The sequence below is a fragment of the Chiloscyllium punctatum genome, chromosome 3, assembly GCF_047496795.1.
Source record: "Chiloscyllium punctatum isolate Juve2018m chromosome 3, sChiPun1.3, whole genome shotgun sequence".
NCBI lineage: Eukaryota > Metazoa > Chordata > Chondrichthyes > Orectolobiformes > Hemiscylliidae > Chiloscyllium > Chiloscyllium punctatum.
The window spans coordinates 90,233,092-90,253,626 of NC_092741.1; the positions used below are offsets into that span (position 1 = coordinate 90,233,092).

General features: G+C 41.1%; 1 protein-coding gene across 3 annotated transcripts in view; it reads left to right on the forward strand.

Moving 5' to 3' along the window:
- The window catches only part of lama2 (laminin, alpha 2), a 387,170-nt gene that overhangs the window by 291,234 nt on the left and 75,401 nt on the right, over window positions 1–20,535 (forward strand). For all 3 annotated transcript variants that reach the window (XM_072556030.1, XM_072556031.1, XM_072556033.1), the window contains 5 exons: window positions 1,336–1,498; window positions 3,248–3,458; window positions 8,964–9,080; window positions 10,377–10,537; window positions 13,197–13,335. In XM_072556030.1, coding sequence (XP_072412131.1) covers window positions 1,336–1,498; window positions 3,248–3,458; window positions 8,964–9,080; window positions 10,377–10,537; window positions 13,197–13,335 — 791 coding nt within the window. The remainder of the gene's footprint in view (window positions 1–1,335; window positions 1,499–3,247; window positions 3,459–8,963; window positions 9,081–10,376; window positions 10,538–13,196; window positions 13,336–20,535) is intronic.

Consider the following 20,535-nt stretch of genomic DNA (forward strand, 5'->3'; position numbering starts at 1 on the left):
TTAATGTTTTATTGTTAGATAGAATCAGATAGAAATCAGTAAGTATGAACTCAGCTGTACTGTGTTTAGAATTAAATATAAATAAAAATGTTGAGCCCAAATTTACAACTTTATGCTGCCTGTAGCAGCATTGGTCACTGGAGCGACCATCAAGATTTCAGGCATGCACAGCTTGTAATTTTCCATATAATAAAATTGACCAACAAACTACAATGAGTGAACATTTCTGTTGTGTGCTGTTGTCATGCCAGTCTGAGATCACAGGTTTGTGTAATGATCTCTGCTGGGGCACATCTAAGATGACAGCAGGGATGCCAGTGTCTGGCTCTGAGAGTGGGGTTCAGCTGCATTCACACAGCTTCATCGTTGTCTTTCTGGCTTTATAGCTCGGTCACATTTATTTTGGTTTTTGTTGCCCTGGGGCCTCCTGATGTCCTCCTGTGGGAGGCCCCAGGGTCCTATGTATCTCCATCGCCGCTCCATCTTGGGTGATGGCATTGGAAAAGGAGAGGCCCCCATCAGTTGATGTCCAGCTTCAGAGGAGCTGCAGGACCCACACAAAGTGTCTGTCTCCAACTCTGAGGCAGCGGGCACAGAAGTGATAGTGTTGGTGGTAGCAGAAAAGCATTGCATTGCCAGGACAGCGGGGATGATGTCAGATAGCACAACTGACGGAGCAAAGAGGGTGAAGTCTACCGAGAGGGAAAGATAACCTTTTGAAGATATTTCAGATTTAGTAATATCAATTTAATATCAAATTTCAGTATTTGACTATTTGTTCAATTTATTCAGTAATTTATTCTGCAATCCAGGATGGCTCTGGAATGTGGTGGCATGATTCACTTTTCACTGTACAAGTGACAATATTAAATAAATCTAAATCAATCTCAACCTAAACTCAGGCACAGTTGGTAACTAAGCTCAGATGATTGTGTGCTCAAATACATAGTCAAGGTTACCCAGATAATGTCGTATTGAGGGAGCATTTCATTGTTAAAAGGCTGCTTTTCTGATGAGGTTAATCCAGGGCCAATTTTTTTTCCCATTTTAGTGTTGTTGACAAATGATAAAGATTCTACATGCAGTTCAAGAGGAGCAGAGAGTTCTCTTCATTTCTGCCAATGTCAAAAACAAATGAAGTGGTTATTCATCTTGCATTTTTTGACGTATGCAAAATGACACTAATACAATCAGAACTGCTTTCCAATGAGATTCATTTATGTAAAGTTGCACATTTCTGAGAGATGTTATAATGAAAGCAATGTATAAATGATAGTCTCCAACTCTATTGAAATTTCATGATTCAAAATTAAGTCCTTTTCTTTGTCTTCCCAGATTTAAAAGAAAAAGCTAAAAAATTAAATGAAACCCTTCGAATCAAGGATGGGGTCACAGACAGAAATCTACAGCATATTCAGCAAGATATTGAAAAGATGATAGCAGAGATGCGTGGCAGATCATTTGATAAACATGAGGAAATGGTTGAAGATGAACTCGAGTATGTAGTTTGAGTCTTTGTGTTTTTTTTTAATGTACTCTAACCTCAGTTCAATTTTGTTTAATGAGAACTCAAGACATGATTAGTAAACTCAACATTTCCACAACAATCATTTTTATATCGATTTAATTAAAATGGTGAAGGCAAATTGCAATTCCTGGAGGGAAAGAGAGGAAGTGAGTCATTGGGATAAGCAAAAGACCAGCAAAAACACATCAAACAGATGAAATGAGGAGTTTTTATAAGGCTCTAGAGAAAATCAAAGCAGCTGAGGCAGAATAAAACAACATTTCTTTAAGAACACAACAGCAAGGGGATTGTTTAGGAGAGGTGTGAACCATAAAATAAGCAAAAAGACTGGCAACTGCAGACAAGCAGAAAATACTTAATATTCTGAGTGATTCCTTCCTGAAATGGATTCAAAGCAGAAGCCATGAGCAACATATTATTAAAAACAATGTTAACCAAGGTGATAGAAATCCAAGACAGGCTTAAAGGATTGAAAATAAATCTTCAAAAATAAATGTTATTTATCCCAGATTACTGAGAGTGTTAGGGAGAAATATGTGAGCTGAGTCAATAGATTGGAAAAGGATAAGTGGTTGTAAAATAATAGAATCAGTTATCAGAAGAAAGTTTGAAGCTTGTACAAGAACAATCTAATAAATTGCCATCAGTATGGCTTTAGACAGGAAATTGCAGTCTGTCAAATTTCCTCAACTTTTCTCAGTGAATAATACACGTCCTATGATTGCTGTCCCTCAAGTATTTGACAAAAATTCAACCTCAAGCTCCGTGACTTAAACTCAACTTGTGATTTAGAGAGATCATAGGAATTGATAAGAAACTAGCTGAAGCTTAAAAATCATTCCGTGTTTGTTGAGGAGTCATGTCTCCATTGGGGTAGTTTTGAATGCCAACACTCTGAATGATGGCGTTTCTACAGCTAAATGCTTCAATTGTCTTTTTGTAGTTCTCTAAGGTCCAGATTGTAGTTTTAGGACCGAACAACATCCTCTGTCTGTCCAGTCTTCCATACGGTATTCTCAAAATTTCATCAACAAGGTACATTTTAAATGATTTCAGGGGTGTTGGAATAAGTAGGAATGCTGGTACTCCAGGTTTTCCCTCTGTGTTCACTGTTATGGACCAGATCAAACCCCTTCAAAACATGTCAAGGAGATAGCTTAGAGATGAACTTTTTCATGTCTTTAAGGCAAGTGCCAAGCGTTGTGTTCCAAATGCAGTTCAAACTTGAAGCAAAACACACTTTATTCATACATTGCAGTTAAAATACAGAACAAAACAAAACAAATTGGCTTAACTGTGACTCTACCAACTTAATTAACAAAATAGTAAACTACTCATTAACAGTTCCAATATAAAACCATCCCCTAAGCACACCCTTTGGCAAAGACAAATTCAGTAACAGAGTAACATGCCTCACGTGCAGTTCTAGCAGCAGGAAGAGAACCCAAGTTTTTCTTTGTAGCAAAGAGAGAGAGGGATGCAGCAGCTTTCACAGCCTCATCAGCTACTGAAAGCTAAAACTAAACCCCATCTCCCATCTCCGGAAAGTTTGATGCAACATAATATGGGCAGAGATATTACAAAGTGTCTTTGTATCTGTAAAAAAAAAAGTGCATACCCTGAGGGAAGGGTTATGAAAACCAGCCCTTATTGATTTATACTCTAAAGTAGAAACATTTTTCCATCATAATAATACCTTAACTTTTTTTTTTACTTTAGCACAGCCCGCACACTATTAGAGAGAGTGAAAAAGTTGTTCGACAATCCACATAAGAACACACAAGGGCTGAAGGATGAGGTTAAGAAGAAACTCGCTGATTACAAAAACAAATTTGATGAAGCACAGGAGCTACTGAAAGAAGCACAAGAAAAAATCAAGGAGACCAATCACTTGTCTGCTGTTAATCAGAGAAACATGACTGCATTGGAGGTAGACAATTATTACATTCAGCTGAGTTTCCTGAACCCATTTCATGAGTGCAATTTCATTGCATCCTTTAGCTACCTTCTCCAATCCTATCATTTCAACCAAGGTTTTGGTAATTTCTTCTTACTGTCCATAGCTTGGTATTCATACATACCATTACCTAACATGGCCTTCACCCCTCCTGAAAGCAACTTCAGACAGTTTCTACATGAAAGGTGGTAACTAAGTGCACTAGCAGTTGAGACAATGGGTGGAAGCTCCCGTGCCCATCCAGTATTTTTAGAAGGGCAGGCTAGAGAAATTAATTGAACAGGGGGCAAAGATTTAGTAGTTAAAGTTTTCCATTAAGTTTTCAGAACCTGTTAAACCAGTCCTCTGCCCATCCTTTGTGTTTGGGAAACTCTTTTACATTCATCAGCCTGTTGTGAATACTGTTTAATAGCCTGCTGGAATTACTTTCAAGGGTGCAATTTGGTTATGTAAAAGTGGGGAACAATGTGTTCACAAACCTGACTATATACATGAGGTAAATACCAGATAAGGTAGACCTTTTCATCCAAGCTCTGGAGAGAATAAGATAGTTCCTTCAGTAAATTGAAGTAACTTGGTTCCTTCATAACCAAGTTGTTTGTACAAATCCTTGCAGTGTAATGAGTGAAGGTTCAATGGGCCACCCAGCTCATGGGAAGACTTGCTTGTTGTAGTTAAACACTGACGGTGTATGGGAAGAAGGCTGATGGTATCTCCCCTGCCAGGTAAGCCCTATGATCACCAAGGTGGTTCTCCCAGGACGAGGTTAGGATCAAGTATCTGTTCTTATCAGAACAGGTTCCGAGTCATCAGAGCTAGTGAAGAGATCATCGTTGGATCATAATTGGACGTTGGAGGATCGTTTGGTTGTGCTGACCTGCTCTTGGTGGATCTTCATGCTAGCTTCGGCCTAACGCCAATTCAGGGACCAGCCAACCTCAGAGCTATGGCCTCGACAGCTGCCTGCAGCCCTGGGCAGGGGGTTCGAAACACAGTCAGGGTGACTGTGAAGAAGATTGAGGATCGTACACCATTCGACCGCACCTTGTTTATTAAGAAGGTACTGTTGGGATGCTGTGGGTGTGTACTGCCTGCAGGATTTCCCTGGGGCAGGCTACTTTGATGTGACCTTCAGAAGCGTGAAGCAGTGTTAACAGCTCCTGAAGGTCTTCAAGGAGAAGGAAGGGGAGCCGCTGTTTTCCATCTTGTCGGCGACCCCATTGTGTGTGCTTCCTGCACAGAGGAATCGGGTTGTTACAATCCATATGTACAACCCCTATGTTCCAGCGGCTGATGTCCTGACCTTCCTGGGAAGGTACGTCCAAGTTGAGGGAGAAGCCACTGATGTGATCGACCTCTTTGGGATCTGGACCAGTAAGCGGCAGGTCAGGGTAACTCTGAGGGCCGATGATAGTGGGAACATCCTCCACTCACCCTCGAGCTTCGCAATTGGAGGGAGCAGAGGCTACCTGACATATGCAGGGCAGCCGAAAGTGTGCCGAACCTGGCGGCGGATTGCAAAGTGACCATCTGCAGGAACTGCAAACAGGAGGGTCACCTGACTAAGGACTGTCAGGAAGAAAAGAGCTGCAACCTGTGCGGAGAGGCGGGCCATATGTATAAGACCTGCCCAAGACGTGGGGGCCCCACTTACGCACAGATGGCTGGAGGTGGCAATGTGAGCCGTGGACCCCCAAAGACCAGTAAGGTCTACCTGGAGAGCGGGGAAATGGAGTCTGGTGGCACCCAGAAAGAAGAACAGGCTGGAGTGGAGGAGGCGGCAGCCAGCGGAGATACACAGCAGCTGATCCTAGCTCTAGCCGGGCAGATGGAAGAAATGGAGGAGGAGGTAATCAAGCAGGCAGAGGACTGGATACCTGTTAAAAACAGGAAGAGAAAATCTTGCCAGGCCCCCAATGCCTCCCAGCAAAAGGGGAAAAGACAGCTGCACGAGGGAGGAACGGCCAGCTCTTCGGAGGGGGAAGATGGACGCACAGAAGGCCATCACCACCAGAAGAAGAGACAGAGCGCCGTCGGTAAAGAGGAGGGCATTTTCTCCCAACCAGGAAACAACGGACCCCCCGAAGTCCACCCTCCACCCAGTGAGAACCAGGAGGTACCCACTGCCCCACAACTACAGGCAACCGAGAGCTGTGATCCTCTGACAGTCCCATTGTTAGACACAGAACTAGACAGTGAGGACCCTTGCCCTGGCTCAATGACACCAGAGCGGGTAAATGACCCCAGTGAGGAGCTGAATAGCTACCTCAGCCCAGCGAAGGTCCAGCAGTACGTGCTTACCTTGGGGATGTAGACAGCCACCCCAGAGACAGGACAGTCAAATGAACAATGGTAACCCCATAAACTGGGGGTTAAAGAAGTTGCATTTGCTTTCATATAACAGGGCACCCACTCAGTAGGTGGGTTCCGCTGAAAACACAGCCAAATACCAAGAGACTGGATAGTTAATAAAGGTAACTGTTAATAGGATGACTGTGAATTCGATTAATTCAATTTGTTCTTTGTAATGTTAAGACATGCAATGTATATAACTATGAACGACATGGAAAATTGTACAAGTACCAGAGATTTATTTACATGAATAAAGTATATTTTGAAATAAAAAAAAAGATAGGGCTCTGTATCCCAAGCAAGGGAAGCCCACACTGATGGATGCTTCAGCAAACATCACTGGGGAAGACACATGGTGCTCAACAGAAAGGGAGTCTGAAATAAAAGAGGGCAATACTAAAGAGAAGACTCTCTTGAAAAGAGGCTTGACAGATAAAGTTGGACTGAGTAGAAAGGAACAGATGGGATCGAACTTAGAGCGTATGAGTATTGCTGGACAGTAGGAACTGAGGTCCAGAAATTGAGATGCAGAGGGGAGAATCTCACTGAAAGGGACAAGGAAGGGTAGGAGCTACAGATCTCTTTGAGGAACACAATTGGTTAATCTTGGGAAGGGAAGACAAGTCTAAGGAGTGAAGGACATGGTGAGGCTGGGCATGGAGATTTAAGTGGGAATGAGAATGGAGAAAAAACAATAAGTTTGATGGAGACCCATGGTTATAAGGAGATTGAAGAAGGACAGAGGGAATCCCAGAGGAAAGAGAAGACCATCTTTAGTTCTGGGGAGAAAGAGGGTGAAAGAGTTGAAGGTAAAGTTTTAAACCATCATCTTTTTCAAAATTGTTTCCAAAAGATGGTCTGTCAAATAATGCACAGTGCAAGTAGGAGGGACTCCAGATTTGTTAGTATACATTCCTATACAATACCAACATGCGCAACTGAGGCAATCAAACCTGATCATGAACAATATACACCTGCCTTGGTGTCGTGGCAACCTTCTCAGGCTGACCTGATATAGGGAGGTGTTGGTCTGGCAGGGACTGCCCTGAGATAACAATTCCCGGTTGCCTGTTTGTTGCTTCTCCTCCCTGTTGGCATACCAGGGCACTTCCCTCACCCATTGAGGAATGGGGTAGCTGGAGTGAGGTCGAGGCCCAATTTTCCCACTTTTGATGAGCCAGTGAATGAATATGTTCACCGCTTTGGGTGATAAAGTGAAAGTTCCATGCTTATCTGGCTGAAACTCACTATTCTGCTGGACCTGATCTCCACTCAGTTCCTGGAGGCAGTCATGCGCTTGCTTGCTGGAACCCAATATCAGACAGAACTTGGGACGCTGCTATACCCTTCACTGTAGTCTGTGCATGATCTCTGGCACCTCTGAGAGACGTTCTCCTGCTTAGCCCTGAGTCACCACCAGCTCATTCATGGCTGAATCCAGAGGCCCATATTCCACACTGGGCTGTGCAGTGGCTTGTTCAGCACCAGCCTTTTGAATGTCAGAGACCTCAACATTTTCTGTCTCCTCTCACTGCGGGTCCATGTCAGTGCTGTGCTCACTTCAGCCTACTTGAGATAGGATAGGACCAAAATGAATGTCTTTACCCTGAGGGAGAGTTGGGTGCCTCGGGCTTATGATTGTTTCTCCTCGGAGATGTAGGCCGAGTGCCAATAGATATGGACCTGGCTGCTGGAGCTATTTGGTTTGTTTGCATTGAGAGTGAGATTCAGAGGCTGCATAAAAAAAATGACTTGCTGTTGTTGGAAGCTACCCACTTTACTAAGGTTTTATTGAGACTGATACTTGATGCGCTATTGGATGTGGTTGCTTAGAGGCTTTCTTACTCGATGGTTGTCGATATCCAAACTCCCTTTTAAAATAGTCAGACTCTCCTTGCTCTTCTGCCAGTTTGATGGACAGCTCCTCAAAAGGTGTCAGAGGTCAGGCATCTCAACCCACCCACAGCCTTCATGTAGGTATATTCTGGTTGTATGCATTTTCCTCCTAAAGAAGGAAGGAAGCATTTCAGACATTACTTAGAATTTATATTTAGAATTAGGTTTATTATCACGTGTACTCAATTACAGAAGAACAGGAGTATGGTGAAAAGTGTACAATGTCACCAGCACATGGCACCAAATTAGGTACAAAGTACAGAGGTACAAACCTTAGGTACAAAAAAGAGAAAATACAGCAAAAGGTCATATTACATTATGGATATGCAGAGGAACCTTGATTATCCAAACGAGATGGGTGGGCAGTATTTTATTTGGATAATTGATTATTCAGTTAATTCATTCAATGCCACTTCGCTGAGGCTTGGAGTTTTTGGAAGTTTCCCTTTTCCTCTCTCTGTCTCAGGGTTTGTTTCTGAGCAGACAGACACTTGTGTGTGAGGGACCTGCAGCTTTGCTGATGTCTCCCCACCCCACTCCTGTCAGTACAATGGGAATGACATAGTGAGCATTTGCTAAGTCCGCTTCCCCTTCAGGAGACTAGGTAGCAGCACACCCGTGGGCTGCAACCTCCACCCCCCCCCCACCATCTGATCCCCCAACCGTTCAACCCCACCCCCTGTCTTACCCCCCCCCCAATTCTGCTCCCCCCCATCCAATCCACCCAGCCCCCTGTTCAACCCCATCCCACCGCTGCCCATGGTCCTGCCCTTGTCCAACCCCAACCCTATCCAACTCCACCCCCGTCAAACACCCCCACCCCCGTCCGACCCCATCCCCGCCCTTTGTCCACCCCCAATCTCCAACCCCGCCCCCATCCAACACCCCCGTGCCCTCCACCTTTCCCCCTAGCCGAACCCACCCCATCCCCACTCCACTCCAGATTGTTGGTCGTTCCCTGTCTCACTCCGGGTCACTGACCATCCTCTGCCTCAGATAATTCCAGTCCAGTAGATGTCAGATATTGTTTATTTGTGTTGTTCTGGTAGACTGGAGAGCGTGAAGATTGCCTCTGTTACATTTTTATGCCTCAAAGTATTGTTTTCCAGCTGGAATAGTTACTAGTTCCATGTGTAAAATGCTCATAGGGCTGAAATGTATGTAAAACAATGAATGTATTTTTTTCATGTCGTAACAGCTGATTTCTTCCTTCCTATTGTTTGAATTCAGATGAGGAAACAGGCAGTCGAGGGTGGTAAAAAGGATACAGAAGATGTCCTTAACGAAGGTCATTATCTTATAGCTGAAGCGAAGCAGGTTTTGGGAGAAATTTCTTTGGGATTAGATGTAAGTAATAAAAAATTAATAGGATAAATTAATAATGATTAATGCAACTTAACTGCATAATGGCAGTGCATAGTTATTACATGAACATAATATAAACAATTAGAGAATATGCACAGGTTTTTCAGCATTAATCAGTTGAGAGAATAAACTATTTAACTTTCAGAACAATACAAAACAATTTTACCCATGGCAATTATGACTCATAAGTCTAGATTGATAAGATTCAGGTTGTTTGTAATATTCTTCATTCATGTGACAGCATGGGGAGTTCTATAAAAAGTACCTGCTTCAAGTGCCCTCTAGTTTTATAGTGCTGAACCATAAATGTGATACCAAGAATAACTTAAGAATATGACACAGGCGGGTACATAACTCTTTCAGTAGATTATCATGCCCCTTTGTTGGAATCTATTTTTGTGAAGTAAATGCCAGGGATTTATATTTTCAAAGGAAGACAATGAGCAATTCATGTATGACCAAACAATAAAATGATTTATATTTTGTTACCAGAGATACAAAACATTTATTTTCACTTCTCTGAAACCAGCTTTTAGGGAACTGACAGTACAGACGTTGTAAATCTCTAAAATCTGTGCAGATATTGTGTGCATATTTCATTCAGTAATGGAATGCACACATCACCGGCAAACTCAACATTCATTGTCCATTGTACTGTCCTTGAGAGGGCGTAAGCTGCCTTCTTGAGACTGAGTGACCTTGCTAAAAGTTTCCACATTGCAGTGGATCCATAATCACAAAGAAGATGGGAACAAAAGCAGTAAAATACTTGGAAATTTGTGTACTGGTCATACCAGAGTTGAATTTTGAACGTATGGGCGGAGTTGACTAGGCTGTCTCATTTACCAGTTTAAAATGGTTTTTCCTTGTGTGCAAGTTAAGGACCGCATACTTCCTTGCCTAAAACCCAATTGTGAGCCAGGGAGGGTTTAACAGTTTAGTTATTTCACAGTCACTATTACAGCTGCTAGTTTATTATTCCAGATTTGATTGTTTAACTGAATTCAAAGGCTCCATCTGGTTGAATTTGAAATGCCTCTTTAACATTTGATGAATGATTAGTCCAGGCATCTGGATTACTTATTCAGTAACATAACCATTTTGCTTGTGATCTCCAAACACCTCAATAATTTTACTCACAATGTAAATATTACTGTGTATTTTGATTTAATTTTCTCCGTGAAATGTACCTAGATTTTTTCTGCACTTGGAAAATAATGAGTAAAAATGGCAATGAATTATCTGTTGTTTTAAGCACATTTCTATATTGGTTCACAGGAGCTTGAAGAACAAGAACATTTAGAGCCATTAATTGCAGAGCTAAAAGACAAAATGGATGAACTGGCAGCTGGCATTCATGATGAGAAACTTCCAGACCTCGTCCTTAGAGCAGAGTATCATGCTGCAGTACTTAATGACTCGTCTGGAATCCTGGATGGGTACGTTAATGACAACATTTATGGATGTAAGTTTGCTCGCTGAGCTGGAGGGTTAACGTTCAGACGTTATGTCCCCATACTAGGTAATGTCTTCAGTGAGCCTCCAGATGAAGCACTGCTGATGAATCATTAGCAATGCTTCTTCTGGAGGCTCACTGAAGATGTTTATCTAGTATGGTGATGAAATGTCTGAACATGAACCTTCCAGCTCAGTGAGCAAACCTATATCCAGAACCTCAACCGACTACAAATCTTCTCAAAGCACACTGACAACATTTATATTGTACCTTTTTAAAAAGGGTAAGAAGCAAGTCAAGGTGCTTCAGAGAAGGGGAACCAGATTTTCAAAATAGGGTCAAGACCTGACACCTGGATGAATTCAGGGTCCCCAAATCTGTGATACTGTTTTTAAAAGTAAATGGGCTGATTGGGGAGAACTTGAGCTGAGCATCCAGTTAGAGTTGGCATGTGCCTCCAGGAGATAGGACCTGCCAAAGGGCTTGTTGGGGCTTTGCTTCTACCATTTTATATAGAGCAGGAGGCTCATGAGGAGGACAGGAAGAGGAGTGTTGATGAAAGTGGCCATACAAACACCAAAATGGTGTAATTCTGGACCCAACACAATGGGCCTATCAAAATTCACTCTTCTATAAAGTCAGATTAACTTTGTGATATCCTTGTAATAAATGCAACTGTCGAGTGTTGATATGCACCAGACTGTTCATGTGGACAGAAATAAAGATTAACAATCACATTCTCCATTAGACTGGACACCAATAAGCTTAAGAGGTTTAATGGCCCAGTAATTGCAGGTGACCAGGATTCCCATTCCCTCCCTCAGACTGTTGTACATTCCAAATATTCTGAGGCATCATGGTCCTGAGGTGACCTACTGAACCATAATTTTCAAATTGCATTCAAAACATGATTAGCCCCAATGGCAGTTTTAAAATCTGTCTTATTTAATTGGACTAAAATGGATTTCACGACACACATGACAATATTGGAAGAGGTGATTAGTAAATTGGTCAATGAGGTTGATTTTGAGAAGTCTTCAGTGGGAGGGATGCAATAATGCAGTGACAGAAGTTAATGGAGGGAGTTCAATGGTGGGATGACAAGGAAGAGATGCACAGATGATGAGAATTGAGAGACCAAAAGCTTTTTTTAAAAACGACTTTTGAAATAAGCTTGATAAGGGTCCATCTGTTTAACTTTACTGAGAGAGAGGAAAATCAGTTCACACTTTCAAGTAACTGAGTTGATTAAGTTTTCACAGTCTTGAAAATTCAAAGAAAAGAACACAAGTATTTAAAATTATTTGAAAAGATTGCAACTGCTTTAAACACATATTATTATATATTAAAGTAGAACAATGCATGCTGCAAATACACAATAGGCTTTAACTTCTGATTTTGGCCAACAGTGGAAGATTTAACCATTGATAATACAGAACAGAAATTAGGAAGGAATTGCCCATGATTTTCTAATCATTGCTTAAGTGACAGAGTTCTGTCCAGATTTTACCCAAGTTTAAGATATGTGCTGCTGGTGGATAATGTTCTACACTGACAGCAAGACAGTGGGGAGCTGTCTCCATGGCTAAACATTGTGTGTTCCGGCCAGGTGCGATTTCAGCAAGAGGGACACTGGCAGACATTTCCCGTTAGAATCCAACCTGAGAAGATAGAAACACTTTTCCTTTCTACTCACCTATACTTCAAAACCAACCTCCATTTCCTCTCCACCAACATCACTCTAAGAGTGGGCAAACCTTACCTGCCCAATATCCTTGACTGAGCTCACTTGGGCTCTGTAGCTGTGTTCTTCATGGTCTTGCCCACAGCCCCCTGTACCAAGTACTGCTGCTGCTGCTGGCAATGTTGGAGCTGGCAGCCAAACAGATTGGCCAACAACTCCTACTGGTGGAAGCGGGAGGCCAAGATGCCACTTTTAATCTCGGAACACCGCTCTCTGCCTGTTTTTGCTGTAGGCTGGACAGATTCTTCGCTGGTCAATTTCTGACAATGTTTTCCACACCATAACTTTTAGCCCAATAAATCTAAAAGACGAAAATGCGGTTTAACCGTTCTGGACGAGATATTTCATGAGAATGAATGTTCTAATGAAGAATGAAGTTCTGATGCAAAGTAATAACCCAGAAATATTAGTTCAATTCCTCTGTCCCCAGGTGCTGCCGGACCTTCTAACCTTAGCCAAATTTCCAGCATCTGCAATGCGATGATCGATTTCCTGTTTTTGGGTAGACCTGCTGCATCTTCCCACTATTTTCTGCATTTAGCATTGTGTATAATTCCATACAGTCACAGAAATAAATATTAGAGTCTCAGTTTGCTGAACTGTCTACCATAGCCCAATGGCTTTAGCACCTTGGTACAGGACAGTCCCTATCAGGAACAACACTTGCAAGGTAATTGTCTAGGATTGGCCCTTTGGTAGTCTGCCTCATCATCTTTGCTGTCGAGCTATGCAGTTATTCCCTGCAAAGGCAGGAAAAAAAACAAGTCAAATCAGGTATAACTAATTCAGCTAATTTTATCAGAGGGAACAACATGCTCTACACTTTGTTAAAGTACTTGCAAATGTAAAGATGTTCGAAGTTGCTTTTCATTGCCTCTGTTTATCTCTTTCAAACCAGTATCCTTGCTGAAGCCAAGAATCTATCCTTTAATGCAACAGCAGCCTTCAGGGCTTATACTAATATTAAAGATAAAATTGATGAAGCTGAAAAAGTTGCAAAAGAAGCCAAGGAAACAGCCATTCAAGCTGTGAGACTGGTAAGGAAGAAGGGCACCTTGTAACCTAAAGAACTACAGGTAGAATATCCGAAATGCTTGGGACCAACTGTTTTTCGGAATTCGAAATTTTTTGGTTTTCAGAATGTGACAGTTTAATAGTGAAATTTTAAAAAATCTTACCGGAGAAGCAGACTTCTAAATAAGAATGTGCTTGGCCACGGCCCCCCCACATTGCAGCTGAGTGACACACATCGAATGGGTATTGACTTGGGTTAACTGTTTGCTCACCTTGCTAATGAGAAAAAAAAATTTCACAAAAAAAACCTCCGGATTTCGGACATTTTTGGTGTTTGGATGTTCGGATAAAGGATCTTCTACCTGTATTATGAATTTTGATCATTTTTGAATTGTACCAATATGTACCACTTTCGAGTCACTTCTTTCACTGTTGCTCTACTGATTGACATGATTAATTAAACACAGAATAAAATCTACTTGCCCAACAGAAATAGAAATGCACATTCCAAGGTAGGAATGTTTTCACGCTTGAGGCGCAGATTAATCATCATTTAGTTCAATGGTAGCGTGGCTTCAGGGACTGAATGGCTTTCTCCTGTTCCCACAAGTGGAACAACAAATAAGATACAATCAGCAACATGAGATAGTTATTGACTCTGATTAAGGGTCTCTCAATACTTTCATAGACTAAGATCAGCTAGTTTTAGTCAAAGTCGTGTGAAGCAACATACTCACCAGAGGCAAAATAGATAGTGTGATAGCAATGAGAAGCAACCTTTTTGGGAGAACATTCAACAGGAAAGTAGCCGAGCGGTTCATGAAATCATACAGGATAGAAGGAGACTATTTGACTCATCATGTCTGTGTGAACTCTTTTAAAAAAGCCATTGAATCAGTCACATTTTTCTTTCCTTTTCAAGTAGATCAGTGCAAATAATACAATTTATGCAGCAAATCTTTGTTTTTTAATGTGGATAAACAAAGTATTAAAGCAGCAGTTTCACTGAAATAAGCAAACTCAATAATTATAAATACCATTCAAGCCTCAGCAGTGAAGTAACGTCCAAGATAGGAGAGATTTTATTTGATTTGCAAAGGAGTGGTTTAAGACTAGAGTTCTCATTCTTATTGGATAATTAATTCTATTCAGAAGTATGGATTATATATATATTTTATTTATATATATGTTAAAAATATATAACTTCTTTTGTCAAACTTGCCCATTTACTGAGAACTTACCTAAATCCATTTCTGAATTCAACTGTGCATAAATTCAATGGGCTGTTATGGGGCACAGTTAGTGTCCTTACATCTGAGCCAGGAGGCCCATATTCAAGTCCTCCAGAAGTGTGTATAACATCTTTGAATATGTTGTTTAGAAAATGTCTGGACCAATTTAAAGAGTATTTACAAAGCAGGGGAGGAAGCAAAGCCCAAACCAGCAAAGAAAGACCCTGGTCAAGAGAGTGAAAAGCTGAACTTTAAAGAGTTCATCAGAAGAGAGAAGCTTGGCTAGAAAGATGAATAAGTGGATGTAGAGCTTGAGAGCAAACAATCAGATGTTAAAAGTTCAGACAAAATGAGTGACCATGCAGAATTAAGAAGTAAAAAGTAAATAGACACATAAGAAGTACACAGAGAAAAATAACACACACATACACATAGAGTGATGAAGCCAAGAGATGCGATAGAGAAAAAGAGTAGTGACAGACCTATAGACCTACCTGAGAAGAAAGATTGTTTTTATTGATGATGCATGACCAGACCACAAAACTTATGTTATAGTTTAGCTAGGGACCAGTTTTTTTTATATAGATATTTTTATTAGAAATTTAACATTTTTACAAGTTTACAAAAATAAACAAAACTCTCAAGTACAAACATTGATATACAATTAAATCTTAAATATATAATAACCAAAATTTAACAAAAGAAAAATACCGAGAAAAATAAACAAAACTCAACTAACTATTAATCTAATCTACAACTAACCAGAGTGTATATTTAAGTCTCTTCCATTATTCAAATAAGAGAAAGAGAAAAAAAAAACAGCGGATAACATAGAAATTGGGTAGTGAGATACATGCTCGGAATGTGTTAACATCAAATGTAACAAAAGCCGTATTCGTGCGGGATTCCTCGCCCAAGAGGCCCCGGACCAGCCAGGTTCGTAATCTCAATTAAATAAAAGCCCTTGTTAGCAAATGGAAATATCTGTATTCATATAATTCAAGAAGGGCTGCCATATTTTATAAAATAATTCGGTCTTTCGGTGCACCATATTTGTAAGGACGTCAAGGGGAATACATTCCATAATTAATCTGTGCCAATTTGAAAGTCCAGGGGGGCCCTCAGCCACCCAGTTTACCAAAATATTTTTCCTTGCACAGAAATTTGAGAATAGAAAATAGTCTCTTCCCATGCATGTCCAGGGAGGATAAGTTCGAAAAGCCCGAAAGGAGAGATACGGGGTCCACTTTAATTTCTGTTCCTAAAATTTCTGTCAGGGCACTTGCGACTTTAGTCCAGTATCTACGAATCTTATGACAGGTCCATAGACAATGTACAAGAGTGCCCACCTCTATTTTACATTTGGGACACATTGGAGATGCCCTTGTCTTAAATCTTGCCAATCGATCCGGTGCTATATGAGCCCTATGAAGTATCTTCAGCTGGATAGCCTGAGTTCTGTTACAGATGGTGATTCTTCTGGCGTTTTCTCAAATGTCATTCCATGTTTCTATAGAGATTTCTAGTCTCAATTCCTGATTCCATGTTTTAAGCAGATTGTCCATATCTCCCGATACTTCATCATGTAGTAAATGATAAATGGTACTAATGGAGGATACCCCCATTGGTCGTATTACTCCACATTCTCTATCTGATTTATAAAGACTATCTAATAACGTAGTCTTCTTCTGTATACAGTCTCGAATTTGGAAGTATCGATAGAGGTCTTTATTAGGTAATCTGAATTTCTGACGCAGCTGTTCAAAAGACATCAAGACCCCATCTTTAAATAGGTCCCCTAGACATGAGATACCCCTGGATCTCCAGAGTTTAAAAGTGGCATCTGTAAACCCCGGTTGGAATCCCCATGCTCCCACTATCGGCGCATAGGGAAATGTTTTATGTGAATTGCCCTCATTTTGCCGCATTATATTCCAAGCTTTAATTGTATTTAGTATTATAGGGTTTTTACAGTAATCCGTAATGATATTCCTCTTGTCTGAAAATAAAAGGTTAATAAGTGGGCATTTTACTTGAGAAGCCTCGATGTCCAGCCAGATTGATTGTGGATCAAACAAGACCCAATCAGCTATGTAACTTAATAAGGAACTTAACTGATAGTTCCTAAAGTCTGGGAAGTCCAATCCTCCCCTTGCCTGTGGAAGCTGTAGCTTCTTCAGCTTAATGAGGGGCCATCTATGATTCCAGATAAAGGAACCCAACCAGCCATATAATTTACATAGTGCCAGCCTCAGCAGCATCACCGGAAGCATTCTCATAGGGTATAGGAGAAGGGGCAGGACATTCATTTTAATTAGTGCTATACTACCCAGCCAGGAAATTGGAAGGTCTCCCCATCGCTGGAGGTCCTGCCTTATCCTTTCCAGTAAATGCACAAAGTTAGCCTTGTATAACTGACCAAATACTGGGGTGATAAAAATGCCTAAATATAAGAAACCCTCCAGGGACCAACGAAAGGAAAAAGGGAAACATCCACTAAGTGGGGTATCATAGCAAGGCCACCCATTGGCATAGCCTCCGATTTTGGGAAATTAATTTTATAGCCTGAAAATGTGCTAAATGTATTAATAACTTGGATTAAGCGAGGTACGGACATTACTGAGGAATAGAAGAACATCATCTGCATACAGGGTAATTTTATGTTTACCTGTACCAATCCTCAGGGCTGTTATATTAGGATTAGCCCATATAGCTTCTGCTAGTGGCTCAATTATTAACGAAAATAACAATGGCGAGAGAGGACATCCCTGACAGCAGCCCCTACCCACACTGAAGCTATCCGAACCTAATCCATTGGTAACCACAACTGCTCTGGGATCACTATACAATGTTGAGCCCCATTTGGTAAACACCTTTCCAATGCCAAACCTTTCCAATGTGTAAAACAAATATGACCATTCAACCCTATCAAATGCCTTTTCCGCGTCTAATGAAACTACTACTCCTGGTATCTTTCCCTGATGGCAGGCTTGAATCATATTCAAAACTCTTCTAATATTATTGGATGATCTACAGCCCTTAATAAACCCCGCCTGATCCTCCTTTATGATATGTGGCAGTACCCTTTCTAGTCTCAGTGCTAACGTTTTAGAAAGGATTTTAAAATCTACATTTAGCAAGGATATTGGTCTGTATTACGTACAATCTTCTGGATCCTTTCCTTTTTTAAGGATAAGAGAGATATTTGCCTCTTTCAGCGAAGGCGGGAGATAGCCCTGACTATATGCATAGTTATACATGTCCATAAGTGGACCAGCCAATATTTCTGTAAATTCTTTATAGAATTCAGCTTGTAAACCATCTGGGCCAGGTGCCTTACCGCTCTGAAGTTGCCTGATTGTGTCAAGTATTTCTTGGACTGTTTGGGGAGCATTTAAGACCGATACCTGTTCTGGAGTTAGGCCCAGAAAGGTCAAATTTTTAAAAAATGATTGCATCCTCCTAGTCCTGTCTTCACAATTCTGTGATTTATATAAATCAGAATAAAAATTTCTAAAGATTGCATTAATCTTTTTATGATCATAAGTCAAAATACCCGTACTTTCCTTGATAGTGGGCGGCACGGTGGCACAGTGGTTAGCACTGCTGCCTCACAGCGCCGGAGACCCGGGTTCAATTCCCGCCTCAGGCGACTGACTGTGTGGAGTTTGCACGTTCTCCCCGTGTCTGCGTGGGTTTCCTCTGGGTGCTCCGGTTTCCTCCCACAGTCCAAAAATGTGCAGGTCAGGTGAATTGGCTATGCTAAATTGCCTGTAGTGTTAGGTAAGGGGTAGATGTGGGTTACGCTAAGGTATGGGTGGGTTACGCTTCGGCGGGGCGGTGTGGACTTGTTGGGCCGAAGGGCCTGTTTCCACACTGTAAGTAATCTAATCTAAAAAAAAAGATAGACGTGATAGTTTGAGGGGCCTTTTTTATCTTTGCAAGAAATGCTAAGTATCTACCTGGTTTGTCGCCAAATTCATATAACCTTTGTTTTGTAAATAATATTTCCCTCTTAGCCGTTTGAGTAAGCGTAGTGTTTAGAGCTGTCCTAAGGGCTGTAATCCTTTGCAATTTAATAATAGAAGGTCTATCAGCATATGCAGTTTCAGCTGCTTTTAAGCGAGCTTCGAGCAGACGCTGTTGTTCTCCCTTTAATTTTTTCTGGGTCGCTGAGTAGGAGGTGATCAAACCTCACGTGTAAGCTTTGATGGTCTCCCACATCATTGATGGGTTGCTAGCCGTACCTAAATTAATTTCTAAAAAAGTTTTAAATTCTTAAGAAAGTACTTTACAAATTTACTGTCTTTCATGAGGAAGGGGTCCATACGCCAATGCCGAGGGGATGTCCCATTATTCCTCGCCTTGGTTTCCATATATACAGCAGCATGGTCAGGAATTACTATACTACCTATTTTACAGGATGATATGAAATTTTTAAAAATCGAGGGGGCAAAAAACATATCAATTCTGGTATGGCATTTATGTGGATTGGAGTAAAAAGAAAAATCTCTGCCCTGTGGTTGAAGACATCTCCATACATCTACTAATCCTAATTCTTTGTTCAGATCCACCAATTGTCTAGATCTGGAAGATACTCCTGCAGTATTCTTGGGAATCCTATCTATTTCCGGATCCATAATACAATTAAAGTCTCTCCCTATAATCGTATGACGGGCACCAAGAGCCATCAATTTTGAGAAGGCTTCCTTTATAAATTTAAAGAGGTGTGCTGGGGGGCAGTACAAATTTAAAATCCCATATTCTTCTCCATTTATAAGGGCTTTAATCAGAATATATCGTCTAGATTCATCTTTTATTTGATTTAGGATTTTGAAAGGGAAATTCTTCCGGATAAGAATAACAACTCCCCTACTTTTTGAACTAAAAGAAGAAAAAAAAGGCCTAATCAAATCCACCCTGTCATAATTTCAAGTGTTCTTTATCCGACAGCTGTGTCTCCTGCAGGAGAGCTATATCAACTCTTTCCTTCTTAAGATTTGATAATATTTTCTTCCTTTTGACTGGCGAATTACTCCCCTTGACATTCCAGGTGCACCACTTAACTGACTGATCAACCATAACCATCCGGGCAAATCCGAGACCCCTCGGGAGGGGAAACCCTATCCAAAACATCCCGAGCATAGAGCATATAAAATTCACAAAAATAAAGGCTCTCTAATACACTCACAACAGTATAACAAAAAACTATTGCTAAATAATAAAAAAAATAGAACGTATAAAACGTATTTAAATGGAGATTTTCCCCCTTGTTCCCAGGGGGGTGTCACTTCCTTTCCAAAGGTCCATCATATCCTGTCCCAACCAATGCCCCACCCTTGACCCAGGCGCTCCTCAATAGAATGAGGAGAATTCAGATATAATACAAAGCTAGAGTTAACAGTGAGCACCCTACCTCCACCCACCCCCACACACACCTGGATATATTTGGTAATGTTAATACCATGTATAAGCATATATAACTATAAAATTACAACCTCAGCAAATAATAATTAGATATAATAATTCAAAATAGCAAGGGAAAAACAACCCCGCTCCTAGAGACAGAGGTAACCACCTCCCCCCACCAACATTAACTAAAGCCCCCGGCTTATATATATAGACATATATATAAGAGCTGCGGGCTCCCTTCCCTTTAGTCATTTTTGCTGAAGATTAAATTGTTTAAATTCAACACTGATCAACTAATTAAATTAAACAGTTATTTTAAATGATTTGGTGAGTGTGGGCGACCCACTTTGCCCAAGTCTTGGGAGGAGCACTGTAGACTCAGACTTGCTGGGTCGCTGCCATCTTAGATCCCCCCGTTTTTATTTTTTTTAAGATTACTTACAGTGTGGAAACAGGCCCTTCGGCCCAACAAGTCCACACCACCCCGCCGAAGCGCAACCCACCCATACCCCTACCCCTTACCTACACTAAGGACAATTTAGGATGGCCAATTCACCTGACCTGCACATCTTTGGATTG